The sequence below is a fragment of the Mastacembelus armatus genome, chromosome 20 (assembly GCF_900324485.2).
Source record: "Mastacembelus armatus chromosome 20, fMasArm1.2, whole genome shotgun sequence".
Classification (NCBI taxonomy): Eukaryota; Metazoa; Chordata; class Actinopteri; order Synbranchiformes; family Mastacembelidae; genus Mastacembelus; species Mastacembelus armatus.
In genome coordinates this window covers 15660147-15678071 of record NC_046652.1, presented here as the reverse complement: position 1 = coordinate 15678071, position 17925 = coordinate 15660147, and the positions used below count along the sequence as shown (strand labels likewise).

The window sequence follows — 17925 nt, the reverse complement described above, 5'->3', positions numbered from 1 at the left end:
CCAGAGCTGAACCAGTCCAGGTGTTTGTTTTCCATCTTAACACCAGATTCCAAATTGAAGCAGTTATCAGAGCCATTCCTATATGTCACTGCATATTTAAATTATTAAAAAATGTAATTTAAATTTAAAAAAATAAATGTTTCCTTCACAAAGCAACCTGAAGTAAATTTATCTCACAAATTTGAAATACCAGCCAGAAAATGTCCAGAAAACAAGGTTAAACCTGGGCTTCTTTTTATGAAAAGTAATTTGAAGCTTTCTTGGGCTAAATGAATCTCTTTTTTTCAGCATTTACTTTTTGAAATATAGTCACTGAAATGGTGCAACATGGCACCTCGACATTGTTTACAACCTAAGCTAACCTAGTTTTATCCATCGTCTAGACATTGTTTCACCAACAAAATCAGTGCTTCAGTGCAGTGTCAGTTCCTGTCTGGTTCCTGATTTTTCATAACACTGGGCAGGTGTTTCCTTTCATATGAATGCACATGGTTTTATTAATGGAAAAGCTGAATGGGGAAAGACCTAATGGGGAAAGATGGATCTTGTACTTTGTATCTTAGCATAGAGAGAAAGTTGGCTCTCTGTCAGTGAGTGCAGTATCCAGCAAGGACAGAAATGAAGGTCTGTTGTTGTCGAAAGGTGTAGCCAGACAGTGGGATGTAAAACCTGCTGGGATCGATGATTGTACTGTTTTTACTCTGAATGTGAACATTTCATACAGTGACTGAAACGTATCCTGGTGTTTTTTTGTTTTTTTTTAGATGATCAGGTCATCATTTAGAGCATCAGCTGAAGCTCAGGATTACAAACTGGAAAAAAAAATCATTCTTTTGTTTAGTTTAATCCAGAACATTTTATCCTGTCCTTTGTAATGGATCTTTGTGTATTTGTGGGTATGGGAGATCATTAGATGACTGAGATTATGTTGTTTGTTAGACAGTGGTGGATTAAATAAGGTCAAAGGGTTTATCCTTTAACCTTTGCTACTTTCCATTTATAGTATTTTGTTTTGAGAAGCAGGAAACAGGAAAGATGTGAATGTAATAATGAAGATGGGTTTTTTTTTTATCCCTGGAAAAATGTTTCTAATGTGCTAAGGTGTTAGTTTTCATCATTCACGCTTTATTCTTGTGAAGTACTTGCAAGTACTTGGTGCAATCTGGAAATCTTCAAGGAACCAGTTCGATTTTACACAAGCTACAGAGCCACCATGGAGCCACATCATTACTTCACCTGTCCATGCCATGCACAGCAACAGTGGTTGACAGTACAAAACATACAATGAGGTCCATTTGGTAACAATAATTCCCCAACCCCCTGACAAAAGCAGGTTTTGATGAGCAAAGAGTTGGTGCTGCTCTCAAACCATTTCCATTGCCCCCGAGTGTTTTAATTAAGTTTTAATTCTGTGTTTGCACTATATCTTATTCCTTTGTACCATCAAGCTCCATCATTGTTTCTTCCTGTTTTGAAAACTATAGCATCAAGCTGGGAAATGCAAGGTCTTTTTAAAATTAAACTACATATTTGTGAGCTGATGTAAGTTTCTGATTTAAGAAACTTTTTGTCTTTGTATGGAACCAATGAGTTTAGAGATGAGTACCAAAGTAGGAAGGTTTTGACACACAGACAACACATTGGTCGCCCAGTTTGATTTGTGGGCAATAGAAAAATATTTTAGTAATCTGTGTATGCACTTTCAGTTGTGTGTCGAGCGTTCTGCATCTGCAGGCGTGAAAATGTTAAGAGATTTTTTCCACCACTGGTCAGTTCAAGACAGAGGTCAAAGGTCAACATGATAATCAGCTGTTTAGATGCTAAGGATGCCTTGGTGGATGGATGATTCCCACCATGAAGTAACAAAAGCTTGTAAGGTTTGTGCGTGTGTGTGTGTGTGTGTGTGTGTGTCTGAGACATAAACACACTGACAGGTTGAAATGCTGCCGAGAGCATCAGTATATCTCAGTATAAACAGACCTCCCAGCACTGTCAGTGTTTAAAGTGGATACATGGACGTATTTTGTTTTGAGTGTGTTTCTCTTTGTGTAGATTGCTCACTCTGCTTTTTGTTCACTCTCTGTGTGAGTGTCCGTTCTTGGTTACCGACAGCGGTACCAGGACATACGTGCCACGATTGTGGTGATAAACATTATCGTTTCTCAGCAGCACAAGAGTTTGGTTTGGCACATTTGTCATTGCTCATTTGGTACAGTACAGGTACAGGTACAGGTACAGGTACAGTTAGCACAAACAAGGTGAGGCACAATTCAAAGTTTAGTGTGCTCACCTGCTTGAGATGTTATCGCAACATTCATTGGCCTGTTATCTCTTCTTATTAGAACATAGTTCATTACTCACCGATTGGGAGGTTCAGTAAAACAACTAAACATAACACTGTTATGTTTAGGAACAAAAACCAAGTGGTTAAGTTTGGCGCTAATAATACTTGGGTTAGTTGGGTAGAACGGTCGGATGCAGAATAGAAGAGAAAAAGTATTTAGTGTATTAGACTTACAGAAAAATCTGTGCAGAGTACTTTGCAGATAATTTAGATGCATTTACAAACACTGACTTTAATGTACAGTAACCACACACTGGCTGATGTTTTTAGCTCAAAACATTTATTGAAGCATCTCAACATTTTACCTTCAGTAAAATAACCTAAACATCAAATGCTAAGTACACAAGGAGTTTGCCAGTAATATTTAGAGGCTGGTGAATCAGCCATTATGAAAAAAGGAAAATTTCAAGGTCCACCCCTGTCTAACCCTAACACATAATTACAAACTGGCTGACAAGAGCAAAACGGCTCAATTCTGTAACCACAACAATGCAAAAGAGTAATGAGGGACACATACATGTAAAACCAGGAGCCTCTAGACACAGCTTGCTGATGAAGCATGGCCAGACTATGTGATAGGAGGAATGTCACCACTCTCCAATTATTTACATTCTAGCTCAACAGCTCACACTTTTTCTGACCACTTTATAGATGTGCAGTAAAGACTGTGGAAAAAAAGCACTCACTTTTCCTTGTTATTTCCTTTGCTGTCCTTTTTGCTGGTACTTTGGTAATGTGCAAGGGGAGAGAGATGGTCTCCCTCTTGTGCAGCATATACAAGTATGCAAAGCTAAGTGCATTTACCAGTGAAACCCAGTGACCTAGTCTGTGAATGGAGTATATCAGTGTATGGCTGTTAATGGGTGATGGGGATGAATCCTCCATCATCTCCTGGGTTGCTGACTTACCTGACAGACAGACCTCATATCCAAATGGGCAATGCGCTGTCTATTGTGGTACAGAGTAACACAGGAGCTCCACGGTGCTCTCTCCTTTCCTGTTCACCCTGTGCACCTCAGATTTCCAGTACAACTCTGGATCTGCAGAAAATGTCTGATGACTGTGCAGTGGTTGGGTGCATCAGTGGAGGGCAGGAGGAAGAGTACAGACAGTTGGTGGATAGTTTTGTGGAATGGTCTGTGAGGACCTGCCTGTTTCTGAACGTGGCCAAGATCCAAGGAAGTGGAAGACACACAGCCCCTATGCAAGCCCAAGCAAGTTATCAGATGAGTACAGAACTTCAAGGTGGTGGAGGACTACAAGTACCTGGGTGTCCACATCGACAACAGGTTTAACTTGAAGACCAACACTGAGACTTTGTACAAGAAGGGGATGAGCTGAAAGTATTTCCTGAGGAAGCTGAGATCCTTGTGCAGTAAAACATAGGGGATTTTCTACCAGTCAGTTGTAGCCAGTGCCCTATTAAGATGGACTTTTGTAGCAGGTGTTGTAGAAGTTCCTGGGGTCATCACCAAGTAAGACAGGGAGGCTTTGGAGTAAAAAGGTGCGCACTGCTGTCACATCTGGTTTGTAGAAGATAATGTTAAAATGATATGTAATATGAAGAGTTACTGAATGTTTCAGATACATATACAGCAAAAAACGCCTTACAGCTGTTCACACCTAGCACCTATAACCATGACTTCTTCTTTTCCTTTGGGCTGCTCCCTTCAGGGGTCACCACAGCGAGTCATCTGCCTCCATTTAACCCTATCCTCTGTATCCTCCTCACCCACACCAACTATCCTCATGTCCTCCTTCACTACATCCAAGAACCTCCTCTTTGGTCTTCCTCTAGGCCTCCTTCCTGGCAGCTCTAACCTCAGCATCCTTTTACCAATGTATTCACTGTCCCTCCTCTGAACATGTCCAAACCATCTCAATCTGGCTTCCCTGGCTTTTTCTCCAAAACATCTAACATGAGCTGTCCCTCTGATGTCCTCATTCCTGATCCTATCCATCCTCGTCACTCCCAGAGAGAACCTCAACATCTTCAGCTCTGCTACCTCCAGCTCTGCCTCCTGTCTTTGTCTCAGTGCCACTGTCTCTAAACCAGACAACATTGCTGGTCTCACCACTGTCTTGTCCACCTTTCCTTTCATTCTTGCTGACACTCTTTTGTCACACATCACACCTGACACTTTCCTCCACCCGTTCCAACCTGCTTGCACACGTCTCTTCACTTCTTTTCCACACTCTCCGTTGCTCTGGACTGTTGACCCTAGGTTCTTAAAATCCTCCACCTTCTCCACCTCTACTCCCTGTAACCTCACCGTTCTACTTGAGTCCCTCTCATTTACACACATGTACTCTGTTTTACTGCGGCTAGCCTTCATTCCTCTCCTTTCCAGAGCAAACCTCCACCTCTCTAGATTTGTATGTCCAAAACTCAGGTCAGGTCACTTATGTGAAATGATACAACAGCACTATTTTGTCTGCATTCAAGATTTCCCAGTGTGCAACAATCAATCTTTTCTATTAAAGGTTACTGTTATTTAAAGATTTTATCTTTATGATCATTTATAATTATAAGTCATTAATGAACTTGGATAATATACCTGCGGTTTTCAGTGTTCAGGGTACTGTGATGGTTAAAATCTACAGACGTGATACACATATTTTAAACATTTACACAGTGAATAAATATCAATATATAAATAGAATTCATAGAAAGAAAATATTCCCTCGGACTGCAGGACCATCACAGTTTTCGTCCATTAAAAATTTTGCCAATAGCTTTAATTTTTGTAATGAAATTTCTCTGAAAGTATATTTGAGTATTAGTTGATCTTATGTAATATATTAAATGACTAAAATCAGGTGTGTTCATCTGACTTAACTCAGTTAAAAAAAACAATTTGCATTGCACCAATTGACATGATATAATTGAGCTCTCCCAACAATTTTTCTAATTTAGGTAAAATAGTGGTGCAAAATATTATCATGAGAAAATAAAAAACATATACTTAGTGAAGGTGGCATGGATTTCATATTTAAGGGAGATTTCATTTGTGATAGGCAGAAATTTAAATTGTGAAAGAAAACTGAGGATTATTATGTAGATAGAAGTTGAACTTTTGACTGGTGTATGAGGTTTGTTCATGTTGGAGTTAACACTTATAATATTATTTTTTCCTTTTATCCTGACAGGTTGAAGGAAAGTTTCCAAACTGCCAGTTCCACTGGGAGATGCAGAGAGCCAAGAAAGAGTGTCAGATACAACTGCAGCAACAGGCAGCTGCTAGCACAGGTACACACACACTGAAACACACTGAAACCCCCACGCAATATGAAATGTTAAGGAAACTCCCAGCAATGACTGAATAATTGAAAATAAATGTAGGCTGAATGATGGTTACTACTGCTGTTGGCATGTGCAAAGACAAAAATTACAAGACTACTTGAAAATACTGTGTGTGTTTGTGTGTGTGTGTGCACATCTGTGTCTGTAGTTGTGAGGACGTTTTGGTCAGCCCTCAGCTTTTTACAACTACAACTTAAGTCTTCAGGTCAGACCTTTAGCTCAGGGGCTAGAAAATGCATTAAGTCAATGAGTGCCCTCAACTATAATACAGTAAATACTGCAAGTTGACTGAGATAAGTTATGTGAATAGGACGGAGTGCCTCTCCCCAGTTTCAGCCTTGTTGCAACACAGTATCAATGATTTATTTGTATACTTGAGTCATGAGGAACATAGTAAGTGCGCACACACACACACACACACACACACACACACACACACACACATGATTTTACTAGGGTTGTGACAACTCATGTTGACGTAGTACATTCCTTAGCCCCTTACACTAAGGGGCATTACTAATCACAAAAGTGATAGCCTCGTACAGGAAGAAGAACAGGCTGAAACTCTCTTTTAGTTCTAACATGGAGGAGCTCACTCAGTGGCGTCATCGTAATGTGTGCAGAACAGTCTGCTTTTTTTCTTGTTTCATGTCCTCTCTTTTTTGTCATATAGGATCTGCAGCTGACGCACTAAAGACCATAATGACAAACAAAACCAGTCTTGCAGTCTTGCATACTTATTTCAGCTACAGAAATTCAGTTCAGTTCAATTCAATTCACTTTTATTTGTTTTTTGTATTTTTTTATATGCAATATCTGTCACAGAAAAAAAGGCATTGCAAGGTCAGTTTTTTTCCCAATATCAAGCAACCTTATTAAAATATTTAAGTAAGAGCATATGACTGATCCAACCATTAAACGCTTAAGGAGTTTTTTTAGGGTGAGTGCTTCTGAATATACAGCTAAGCCAAATTTAAAAACTTCAGGATACTGGACTGCTTTTATGTGTAGTTGATTTATAGTCCATCTGGCCATTCAGCTGTACACACTGCATCAATGGGTTTGAAACAAGGAGTTCAGACAAACAGGAAGTTCTGAACAGGCTAATTTATACTTCTAATCTTTGTGTGTGTGTGTCCAGGATGTCTTGGCGAGTGGGACAACTTCTCCTGCTGGCAAAATGCCGCGGTCGGCGAGGTGATGACCCTCCCCTGCCCTTCTCCGCTCCTGCTCTTGTTTGGAAAAAATGGTGATCATCAACACACGCACTTTCATACATTCGACTTCACTGTTAAATACTTGGATGAATTTTGATACTTGGGACTCTTGACTTGACTCTTCTAGTCACCCAGTTTGAGAATATTAGGAACAATTTTCATACTGACACAGGAACACTGTTTCAAAAAATGTGGATTAATTAACAAATTAAAATAAATGAATAGATTTTAAAAATGTTGGTTTATATAATCTCCTCATCTGTTGATGAAGGGTGCCGTGTACCTGCAAGGGTGCAGATTGTACACCCTTGCAGGCAGATGTGTGATTTGGGGCTATATTAATTAAATAAAGTGGTTCACTATCTGTCTGTGTGTCTCAGGTAACCTCAGCAGGAAATGCACAGAGAAAGGTTGGTCGAATGTCTATCCCATCATCACCATCGCTTGCTCGTCAAATAACACGGAAGAACCCAATATGGTGAGTTCTGCTCAACATCAGAAATCATTGTTTATGTGTCAAGTGTTATTTGTAAAGCATGTGAATGGATTAATGTGTGTTTGGGAAGCACTGAAGCACCGGCTGAAAGGGTAGTGGTGCAGAGTGTCTTATGTGTGTGTGTTTGCGTTATCACGCCAATGAATACGATTCAGAAGGAGCTAGCCACGCCTACTAGTAGGCCAGTAGGTGCATATCATTGATATGTGTTGTAATTTTCCCACCTCCTGTTCCATGATTGTAATTAAAGGAACTTTTGGACCAACTTTTTCACAGGTCTGAGAACTGTTGGAGGACATTTCTGCTTTTTTGTATCTGTGCACTGCAGTAATTTAGGACGAACCTTGAGTGTCGCAGCGTAAATCGTTTGGTCAAACATTGAGCCAAGTTGTTATTTTAATACAAAGCATCACGTTTCCACAAACTTACCATAGCTTTTTTTTTGGCATAACCTTTGGTATGCTGATTATTATAGTAACCATGATGACAGTAACCATGATCTCGTGTCCAGACTGTATATAAAGATGGATGACATGTCACCAACACTTCCTGTCACTATGCAAAGGCCAAAGATTTTAGTTCTTTCAAGGAATATTAATGAAATATAAAATTGTTTGCAAGTACAATATATTTTACTGGCTTTTCCCTGAAAACATAAAAAGTTGAAATATATTAGCAGGCTATACTGCCTTGGACATTGTCCATTTTCCATTTTATTAGTACACAGCTTTGTCTTTCCTTTGAAAAATACAAGAAAATGCAGTGAGTTCAACCAATTCCTCTGAAGAAAATAGTGAAACCTGTGAAACTGCAAAAGTATCAGATTATTTTTCCCTATAGTTCCCCTGAACAAGTTTAATATCTGGTTTCAAGACGTTTGTGTTTCTCACCTTGATTCAGGAACTCTAACTATTGGGTCATTTTTATTGTTTCAGCCTGGTGCTTGAGTTGAAAAGGTTAAAGTGAAATGCTGTGCACAGAGATTCAAAACCACTGCAGGGGTTTTTTTTTTTGTTTGATAAAAAAAATGCTGCCTGTGTAGCAGAGGAGAAGGTTTGAGCACGACTTCCTCTTTGCATCCAGTCTGTGGTGTTGACATGTTCAAGAATCATGTTTCAGTTTTAACCCACTTTGCTCTGCGACAGGTAGACCAACCGCAGGCCAAGGTTGTGTATGTTTGTGAAAACTCTGTGCTGTGCAGAGAAGGAAACTCGATTTTGTGCTCTGCTTCTTTCAGCTCATGTCATATTTTTTCATGTCTGATGTGCTGGTCATTTTAAAATCCAATAAAATCAGTCTCTTTCTTTATTTTCTCGACACATACAAGTCTTAATTCCTGTGGCCAAATAAAATCCAAATTTGTGGATTTAGAGAAATCTAAACATCTGTGGGTGAATAAAGTGTCACAGACATGTATTAAATATATTCAGTGTTGGTGAAAAGGACCTGTAATACCAGCTCTTATCAATAAACGTCCTGCATGAGAAAAAAATAAAAAAACATTGCCAGCAATAAGAAACAGCTTTTAAGCTGAATCGGAATCTGATTTATTGGACAAATTTGTGCACACAAACAATGAAATTGACTCCGGTTTACTAAGCTCTCTATGTAAAAGAATGAAAATAAAGTTATTATTATTATTATTATTAATTTTAGAAAGGAAGGAAAGCAAGTGAAATATTTTTTGTGTGATTTTGATCAGATTAACCTCTACATTAATCTAAAACAAGAGTGAGTGAAGCAATATCAAAACTGTTGCCACATTTTTATCTCCAGCAAGTCTAAATGTCATTTCCTCTGGAGAATCAATACTATTTTCTGGCTTATGATTTATTACAGGGAGCTTTTACATGTCCTGCTTAAATGTGCAGTGCAAAACTATTTTATGCATGGACAGGAATTTCTGGGCCTAATTTTTTGGGCCTAAGGGTGCTTAATGTAGGTGAACCCCTCAATTCAATTCAATTCAGTTTTATTTGTATAGCGCCAAATTACAATACAAATCATTTCAAGGCAATTTACAAAAACAAAAAACCCAACAAATACCTTATGAGCAGCACTTGGTGACAGAGGAGAGGAAAAACTCTCTTTAACAGTTCTGCTATATGCTTTGTCAAAGAGGAAGGTTTTAAGTCTGGCCTTAAAAGTACAGAGAGTGTCTGCCTCCTGAACCCAGACTGGGAGCTGGTTCCACAGGAGAGGACCTTGATAGCTAAAGGCTCTGTCTCCCATTCTGCTTTTGGAAACTCTGGGAACCACAAGTAGGCCTGCACTCTGAGAGTGAAGTGGTCTATTGGGATAATATAGTACTATGAGGTCCTCAGTGTCACTTCACTCACACTACTGATAAATTAACAAAATAATGTGACTTAAAAGTTCTTGCTTCCTAATGGCATTTGTCCATCTAGAGAGCAAAGGTTTGAAATAACAGTCTCTGACACTTCACCGATATAATACAAGTGAAGATAGTGTAGTTTGTGGTACGGAGGCTATCCTCAACTATATTCTATTGCAGAAATCACACCCTCAACCACAATAGACAAGGGCTGTATATTTTCATATATTTATATACTTACGGTTCTTATAGGGCCTTTGTTCTAGTTACGTGGGTGAACCAAACATGTAAAGTACAAGTTGTTGTTGGGTTGTTTAGAATTTGAGACTTGAACTGATGGAAAAGTTTCCTTTAGTGCAAACAGGTTGTCCATTCTTTATTGAACAGAAAACATATACAATGTAGTTTTACTGCACTGAGAGGAGAACAGATGAGTGTTCAGATACTTACACACAGCATCTTGTAGCGAGACACTGGCTTAAACTCTCTGCTCACTAATCCCTCCTGGTTAGTTCCCATATCACAAGATGAAGGTAAAAATTTTTACCCCCTTCAGCCTACTCCTTAGAGGATTATGAAGCTGAATGACACAGCTGAATATTTGACCCGGTGAATGGGAATAAAATGTAGAAGAAATGGTCACAGCTCCCACAGTGTTTTCTCGTGCAGTATGGTAGACCTCTGTTATAGCCCCCCTTATATGTTGTGTTGTGTTGTATCTTTGTGTTTTAACTCTACCTGGGGCGTCTTGTGGGATGCTGCAGAGCTTATTTTCTAACCTTCCCAGTTATTGCTTGTGGTTCCAGCTGCATTCCTCATACCAACCTTTAAACAAGCAACTAACATCCAGGTTTAAGAGAAGATCCAGAGCCTTTACTGTGTCCACACTGTATAATGTTTTGTTTGGTAGTAAAAGCGGTTAAAGATGGTCAGACAGTAAAAGGTGTTGGTTTGGTTACACTCAAATATAAAACAAACCAGATGTTACGCTGGTGTGGTGTGGGATGATGATGGTGAAGGAGAGGCATAGTCAACAACAACAGTTCTTTATTTCATTCGGTGTAAAAACTAGACAGTTTCAGACTCAATGGCTCAAAACCATTGGTTTTCTTTTATTTATGTACTGAGTTTATATACTGGCTGTGGCTCAGGGGATAGAGCAGGTCGACCACGAACCAGAGGGTTGGTGGTTCGATCCTTCACTTCCCTGGTCCACAGGCCGAAGCGTCCTTGGGCAAGACACTAAACCCCAAGTTGCTCCTGGTGGCTGTTCCACTGGTGTATGAATGTGTGAGCGAGTGGGTGAATAGACAAATAAAAGCGCTTTGAGTACACTTGAGTGTAGAAAAGTGTTGTACAATTACAAGACCATTTACCATATACAGTGGGTACGGAAAGTATTCAGACCCTTTTAAATTTTTCACTCTTTGTGTCATTGCAGCTATTTGCCAAAATCAAAAAAGTTCATTTTATTTCTCATTAATGTACACTCAGCACCCCATCTTGACAGAAAAAAACAGAAATGATAACGTAGATGAAGTCTCTGTGTGAGTCAGAGCTGAAACTGCTGCTACTGTGAAGATATAAAAATAGATAATAAGGCAGTTTGCTCTTTGTTTGTTTGTATAGAGAAATGCACCATGTTTCACCAGAGTGTTGTGCAAAAAAGACCAAATGAAGCAAGTTTTCAATTATAAATTTCAATTGAACTGAACTGTTCAGTCGAATATTTTCAGAGATATTTTTATTAAATGCACATACATGGGATTTAGCACTCAGTTATCATGTTTCAATCCATGACCTTTATCGGACAAACCACTATGGAAATATTACCACAGAGAGGATATTAGCTCTCACCCAGGACAAAGCAGACAGAGGATGCAGCATCATCATGCATGCATGCAAATGTCAAGCTCAGTAGGCTGCTGATATAAAGCAAAACTGAGCTATACACCAGTACTGTAAGAAACGTGTTCATGTTATACATGTGGTATCTCTGTGGGCATATAAGAAAATAAGAATCAACGAGTAGACTTTGTGTTTGACGTGTTTAGAGACAGCTGACAGCCGATGGAGGAGCAGAATACTGACTTTGGGTGGAAAATGTTTATTGCTGCACTTTCTGTGGTTCTGTGCACTTGATCAATGATACTGATTAAATCTTGTTTTGACGCCATTTGTCAGGAGGGAAGTTCTGCCTGTTTATATGTACTGTGCTCATCACTCTGTTTCGCAACTAGTGAAAAAAAAAACTACTACTTTAGCAGTAGCAAGTTTCACTGCTGGTGATTTAATCAGTTTTTACTGTTTTGTGAAACCACAGCGCGTTGCATTTCCTGCCTGTGTGGGATGGATAAGATGCAGGATGACTGAGTTTATTTAGCTGACTAAGTGTAAATGTTTTTGATTGCTTTTCTTTATTTGAAAAGTGCAAAACATCCCAGCGAAGAGAATAAACAAAAATAAAGAAGAGAAACCTTTATTTGAGTAGGGGTGGAGGCTAGCCTAGCATTACAGACACTAATAAATAATGTGCTGTACACATCTCTGAGCAGTATGAGGCAGCAGAACATTAAGATGAATTTAAAGAGCACACTCATGTACACACGCACAGCTGGCTCATGATCCTCTCCAGAGCCTACAGGTGTGGGATCCCTGCTCTCTGCCTTTCAGTGAAGTTTCAATTTGTTTTCTGTGTAAGAGACAGAGGTTTTCCGTCTGGAAAACATTCAGCAAAGACCAGACATTACTTCTGGCAGTCAGCTCAGAGAGATATTCAGACATATCACATACAGCAGATACAGCTGCTTGTTCTCATCATCTCTGATCAGTCTCACTGCAGTAATAGCAGGTAGGATGGGGGAAGTACACACAATCATTACTTCCTCATCTACATCATCTTCAGTAAGGAGCTTCCTAATCAATCAGCCATACTGACTTGTTTTTAACCGATAACCGTAGCTTGAAGCCAGAGTGCAAGCGGAGTGGTAGACCAGAAGTCTTGAGCCAGTGCTTGGTTTGTCCATTCTGTCAAACTGACCACTCATAATTTAACTCACATGCTGTCCATTTCTTCTGATCCTCCTTGAGATGTGGTGAAGTTATGTTGAAAATGCAAGCCTGAAATACTATGCCTGATTTTGTTGGATGTGTATGGACCAAGTTCCAAAGCAAAGGGAATAAGTTAACAGGATAATATCAGTTTTTATTAGGGCTGTCAAAATTAACGCGTTAATAACACGTTAATGCAAATTCATTTTAACGGCACTAATTTTATTAGTTCTCCATTAATGCAGCGTGCATTTCCTGTTTGGCCCGTGGCCTAGCCCGTAGTAGGAGAAATGTAAAATGCAGCCATAGACAGTAAAGAGAGCAGCAGCCAACAGAAATGGAGAAAGAAAAAGGTCTTCTGATGGTAAATTCATTTACATATTTAAGCATATAAAGCATCCATGTTTGTCCATGTCCATGTTGATTAGAGTATTAAAAACTTGAAAAGTATTAATTGAAGGTACATTTAGAACAGATAAAAATGTGCAATTAAGTTGCGATTAATCACAAGTTAACTCATGACAATCATGAGATTAATCGTGATTAAATATTATCGATTGACAGCCCTAGTTTTTATATAAAAATACCATAAGGTGTATTTAGCTTGATTACACTATTCAATTTTCACATTTGTATTCATGTTCAATCTCCATTGAGTAAGTATGTGCTCTTTGGATTTTAAATATATATATATACATCTTATTTTATGCTTTGAGGTTCAAAATACTAATGCAGGAAGTGAAATAAATAATAAATAAATCAATAATTATAAAACACTGCTATGGTAAACATTTTTAATGTAGTGGGCCTATATAATGTAAAATCAAAAGTATTCAAAAGTGGCCCAAATAGTCCAAAACCCTGATATATTGCGCAGCATATTTTTTACTAAAAACAACATATAATTGTAGTTCTACCTAAAAATACCAATATCCAACAATGCAATAAGTGCATTCAAAATCCTACTTAGTTATTTTGTGCATAAATAAAAGTGGTTAAATGTTAAAACAGCCCTGTGATTGAAGCAGCATTTTCCTGATGTAGTTGGCCATGGTGGAGATAGTTTTACTGCTTCAGTCCAGTAGTTCCCAGTCAGGGGGTCAGTTAGTCAAAAGGGTCAGGAACCACTGGTTTAATCCCTGGAAAATCCACATTTATCTCAACAACTGTGCTGTTAAAAAAAAATATGGATAAAAACTTCTCATTTAGCCAAAAATAACCTGGCCCAACATCATTTTATTTCAGTAGTGATTGAACTGCAGATTATTTTTATGTTTAATCATTTAGAAGTTTTGTTTATAAAATATATTTTAAAAAAAATATGAGAAACTCTTTTCATGGTCCACATCCAAGTTGACATATTCACATTTTTTGTTTTGTTTGAATAACAGTTAAAATGCATTTTTTACTGAAAAATGAAATTGAATTTTCTGACAACAAATATATGGGAGTAATAATAATAATAATATGGGAACATCAGTTTTTTCATTGGGTTTAGCTCAAGTAGAGTCAGCCTATTTTATGATCTACAGTAAATTCCTGTTTAATTTTTTAATGAACTTTACTCCCGTAGATATTAGGAGCAAAAAAATGGCCAATGGTTGTGGACACTGAAAACATTACGCCCATATGTGTGTGTGTTGCGGATCTTTTTCCAAAACCACAGGCACTTATTTGATACTTTAAGAGCCTCCACTCCTTTGGTTTCAGTCTTTCCACCAAATGGTGAACCTGCTGCAGAGATTTGCTCCCATTCAGGCAAAAAAACCAACATGAAACCCATTGTGGTCGTAGTCTTTGTTAAGATTCATATTCTTCTCCTGACTCCATCCTTTAAAACACTACAGAGGAGTAAAAAGACAATCTACCAGATGTGGACTTCTGTCATGGCCAGGAAGCTGTTCAGCCTAAAGTTCAACATCCTTTTAATTCCCTTGTGTCAGAGATGAAGACAGAAAGCCAGAGTTTATGGATTGAGATGTGTTTGGACATAGAAGGCAGTGTGGCTGCAGGAGACCAGAGCCAGCAGGTCATCAACTCCCAGCAGGCCTGAGAATCAAAATGAGGAATGAGAAACTGATGCCAGGCTGTGACTGTCTGTGTATGCTCAGATATTTGTCTATATGAGAGTGAAGAAGGTTCACTCTTCTATATAAAGGCTTATGTTTTAAGCAGCTGTGTCACATTGGAAAGTGCATTTGCAATTTTTCTTAAAACCCTAAAACTCCTAGTTCTTCCTACAGTCTGTTTTGTCAAGGACTGAAGCAATGAAGTACATTTTCTCATGTACTTATTCTAGTATAATTTGAAAATATTTGTTTTTATTTGATCATTTCTGTTTTGTGCTATGTAATACCTGCACTTTACTATATCCCAGAGACAAGTCCTGTACTTTTTACTGCACTAAATGTATCTGATGTAACTTTAGTTCCTTTTCAAAATCAGATGAATAAAAAAAACAATATATTCATAAAATGTTATTGATCCCTTGTGAGAAATTCAAAAGCTACCCAGCATTATATAAAGTACTTAAAATTATAAGTACGTAAGGTAGGTGAGAGATGAGCTAATAAGATAATATAAACTTTATTCATCCCCAAAGGGACATTCAGGTAGCCTGATAATGAAAGTAATATGTATTAAGTAATAAATGTAGTCAGTAGCAGTCCAGTTCATGTTGGTTAGTCATCTGCCATTGGCTAAGGTGCAGTAGAGCCTGATGACAGTGGGGATGAAGGATCTCCTGTGTGGTTCAGTCCTGCAGCTGCTTCTCTGGTTCCACTTCACTGAACCAGCTTCCTGCACCAGTTTGTCCAGTCTAGACTAGAATTTAATGAATAAATGATAGAAGGACAAAGGACGGCAGATCACAGAGAGGTTGGTTCAAAGTCTCCAAAATGGAAACTTTCAAATAAAGTGTCTCTAAATGATATTTAGTTGTGCTACATTAGTAAAGTTGAACATTTTACTTTTGCCACCCTATGATCTATCTTGAGGTAACATTTGAGGAAATGAGGAAATATGAACAGGTCTTCTTCAAATTGTTGTTCAAGAATAATGACTTGACTTATTGAAAGTTTAGTTATGCATTGTCAGTTTCTTCACAAGTACATATGATAATGTGTACTACATCTGTGTATGTTAGTGCAAACACATGCCAACATGAACAGTATGTCTATGTCTGAAAAGGCCTATAGATTCTGTGTGTTAAGAGTTTCTCTGTGTGTGTGTGTGTGTGTGTGTGTGTGTGTGTGTGAGTGAGAGAGAGAGTGAGTGAGTCAGTGTCCAGTTAATTGCCAGGTGTTATGTCAGACATGGGGAATGTTGTTTATAAATGCTGAGAGAGCTGAACACCAGGCACCAACACACACACACATTCACGCAATGGGCAGTATGACACAGGTCCGCAGTCCAGATCAGTCCACTGACTGTGTGTCGGCCTGAAAGCGTTTGTGAAGAGAAAGTGCTGTTTTTAGATAGACCAGATCTGCATCCTGATCCTGACCACGGTCCTATTGTGAAAGAGCCTCTCCAGAATGTAACAGGCAGCTGCAGACACCTAAGGAGTGTTTTGGTGCATCTTCTAATATTACTTGTTGCTGAAAAAATGTTGTTTTTTTCAATGTGATCATATTTTATACTTTAAGGGAAGTAAACTCAGCAAGCTAACTTTCTGTAGGAAAATCATTCAGTACTTCACCTTAGGTGTTTATGAGTTTGCCCAGTTGTGTAATATGCGGTACATTTTATTTTTGTATTTGTGTCCAGCTTGTCTTCTACAGGGTGGTAAGGGTTCTGTCTACTCTGGGCCATAGTCTGTCCCTCATCACTCTGTTCACAAGCACCATCATCATCTGTCTGTTCAGGTAAACGCACACACAAACACACAGGTTATGTGTTAAACAGAACTACTGTATGTCTTTAATACAAAATGTTTAAGTTAAAACAAGACATCTGATATTGAGTGTGCACAATCTCAAACATTTTCTTAACTCCAAACATTTGGGAACTGAAAGAGAAAAGTAGAAGAAGACAAACATGACTTGGAGCATGGGCACATCACCATGATACAGCTAATGAGAACCTGCCAGTGGTTTTATTATTGTGATGATAGGTACATGTATGGGTTTGAGAGAACATCACACGTTCCTTTGAAATAATACATTTGTAAGTCAGAAATAACCATTGAATGATAGTTGTCTTGCTATTTTGGGAAAAAATATTAGCATTTTTTTAATAAGTCACTGACAAAAGTGATAATGCACAGAATGACCGAGGTAGAAGTTTAATTCAGTCTTCCAGATGTGCTTCCAGCAGAATGGTTAAATGTTCTCGCCTGACCCCTTTGGTCCCATTGCCCATTAGGTCCATTTAGTAATCCACCCAATGACATACACCGGTGTACAGACTCTTAAAACAGACTCATGTGTGCTACTAAAACACCCGTTTTCAAGCTGATAACAGTTTGTTGTTGAAATGTGTGAGACTGATGGATTGTGCAGCTCAGACTGGACCAGCTCCAGCTGTTCACTCAGCTGCTATCAGTGTGTTTAGATACCACATCCTTCATTGGATTCACACCCTGACACCTTCTATAAACACACTTCTTAACATTCTTGTGCGTGTGTGTGCGTGTGTGTGTGTGTGTGTGTATGTGTGTGTGTGTGGACAGGAGGCTGCACTGCACGAGAAACTACATCCATCTGAACTTGTTTGTATCTTTTGTGCTGCGTGCCATGGCTGTGCTGACCAAAGACACTTTGCTCTTCTCAGACGACGAGAACACAGACTGCAGCACGCAACCCTCACTGGTGACCTCATAAACAATCACACGAGCATTTGTCTTACTATATTTAGGAGGACCAGTCTTGCCAACTTTTGTGTTGCCTTTGATGTTGACCTCGAATATGATAAATAAAATGCAGGTGGTTTGAAAAGCTTACTGTCAGTGGAGAAAGCGAGCCAACAGGGTTACCCAGCTGTACATCCTTATTTTGTAGTGATAATTTCTAGCAGCTTTTTTTCTGTTTGAGTCACATAAAAATCATGTTTATTTTAAAGCTTGCCATGAGAGTTTACAGTGACGGTGGGAGTCCAAAGGTGACACAACCTGTAGAGCAAACATGTGAAAGAAACTCAATAGGTTGCAGTTCGGTGTAATTCACTGAAATGTTCCAT

General features: G+C 38.7%; 1 protein-coding gene across 1 annotated transcript in view; it reads left to right on the top strand.

Moving 5' to 3' along the window:
• LOC113121338 (vasoactive intestinal polypeptide receptor 2-like) overlaps nucleotides 1-17925 on the top strand; it is a 28966-nt gene that overhangs the window by 2267 nt on the left and 8774 nt on the right. The window contains exons 2-6 of the mRNA XM_026291703.1: nucleotides 5495-5594; nucleotides 6790-6897; nucleotides 7246-7343; nucleotides 16516-16613; nucleotides 17420-17558. Coding sequence (XP_026147488.1) covers nucleotides 5495-5594; nucleotides 6790-6897; nucleotides 7246-7343; nucleotides 16516-16613; nucleotides 17420-17558 — 543 coding nt within the window. The remainder of the gene's footprint in view (nucleotides 1-5494; nucleotides 5595-6789; nucleotides 6898-7245; nucleotides 7344-16515; nucleotides 16614-17419; nucleotides 17559-17925) is intronic.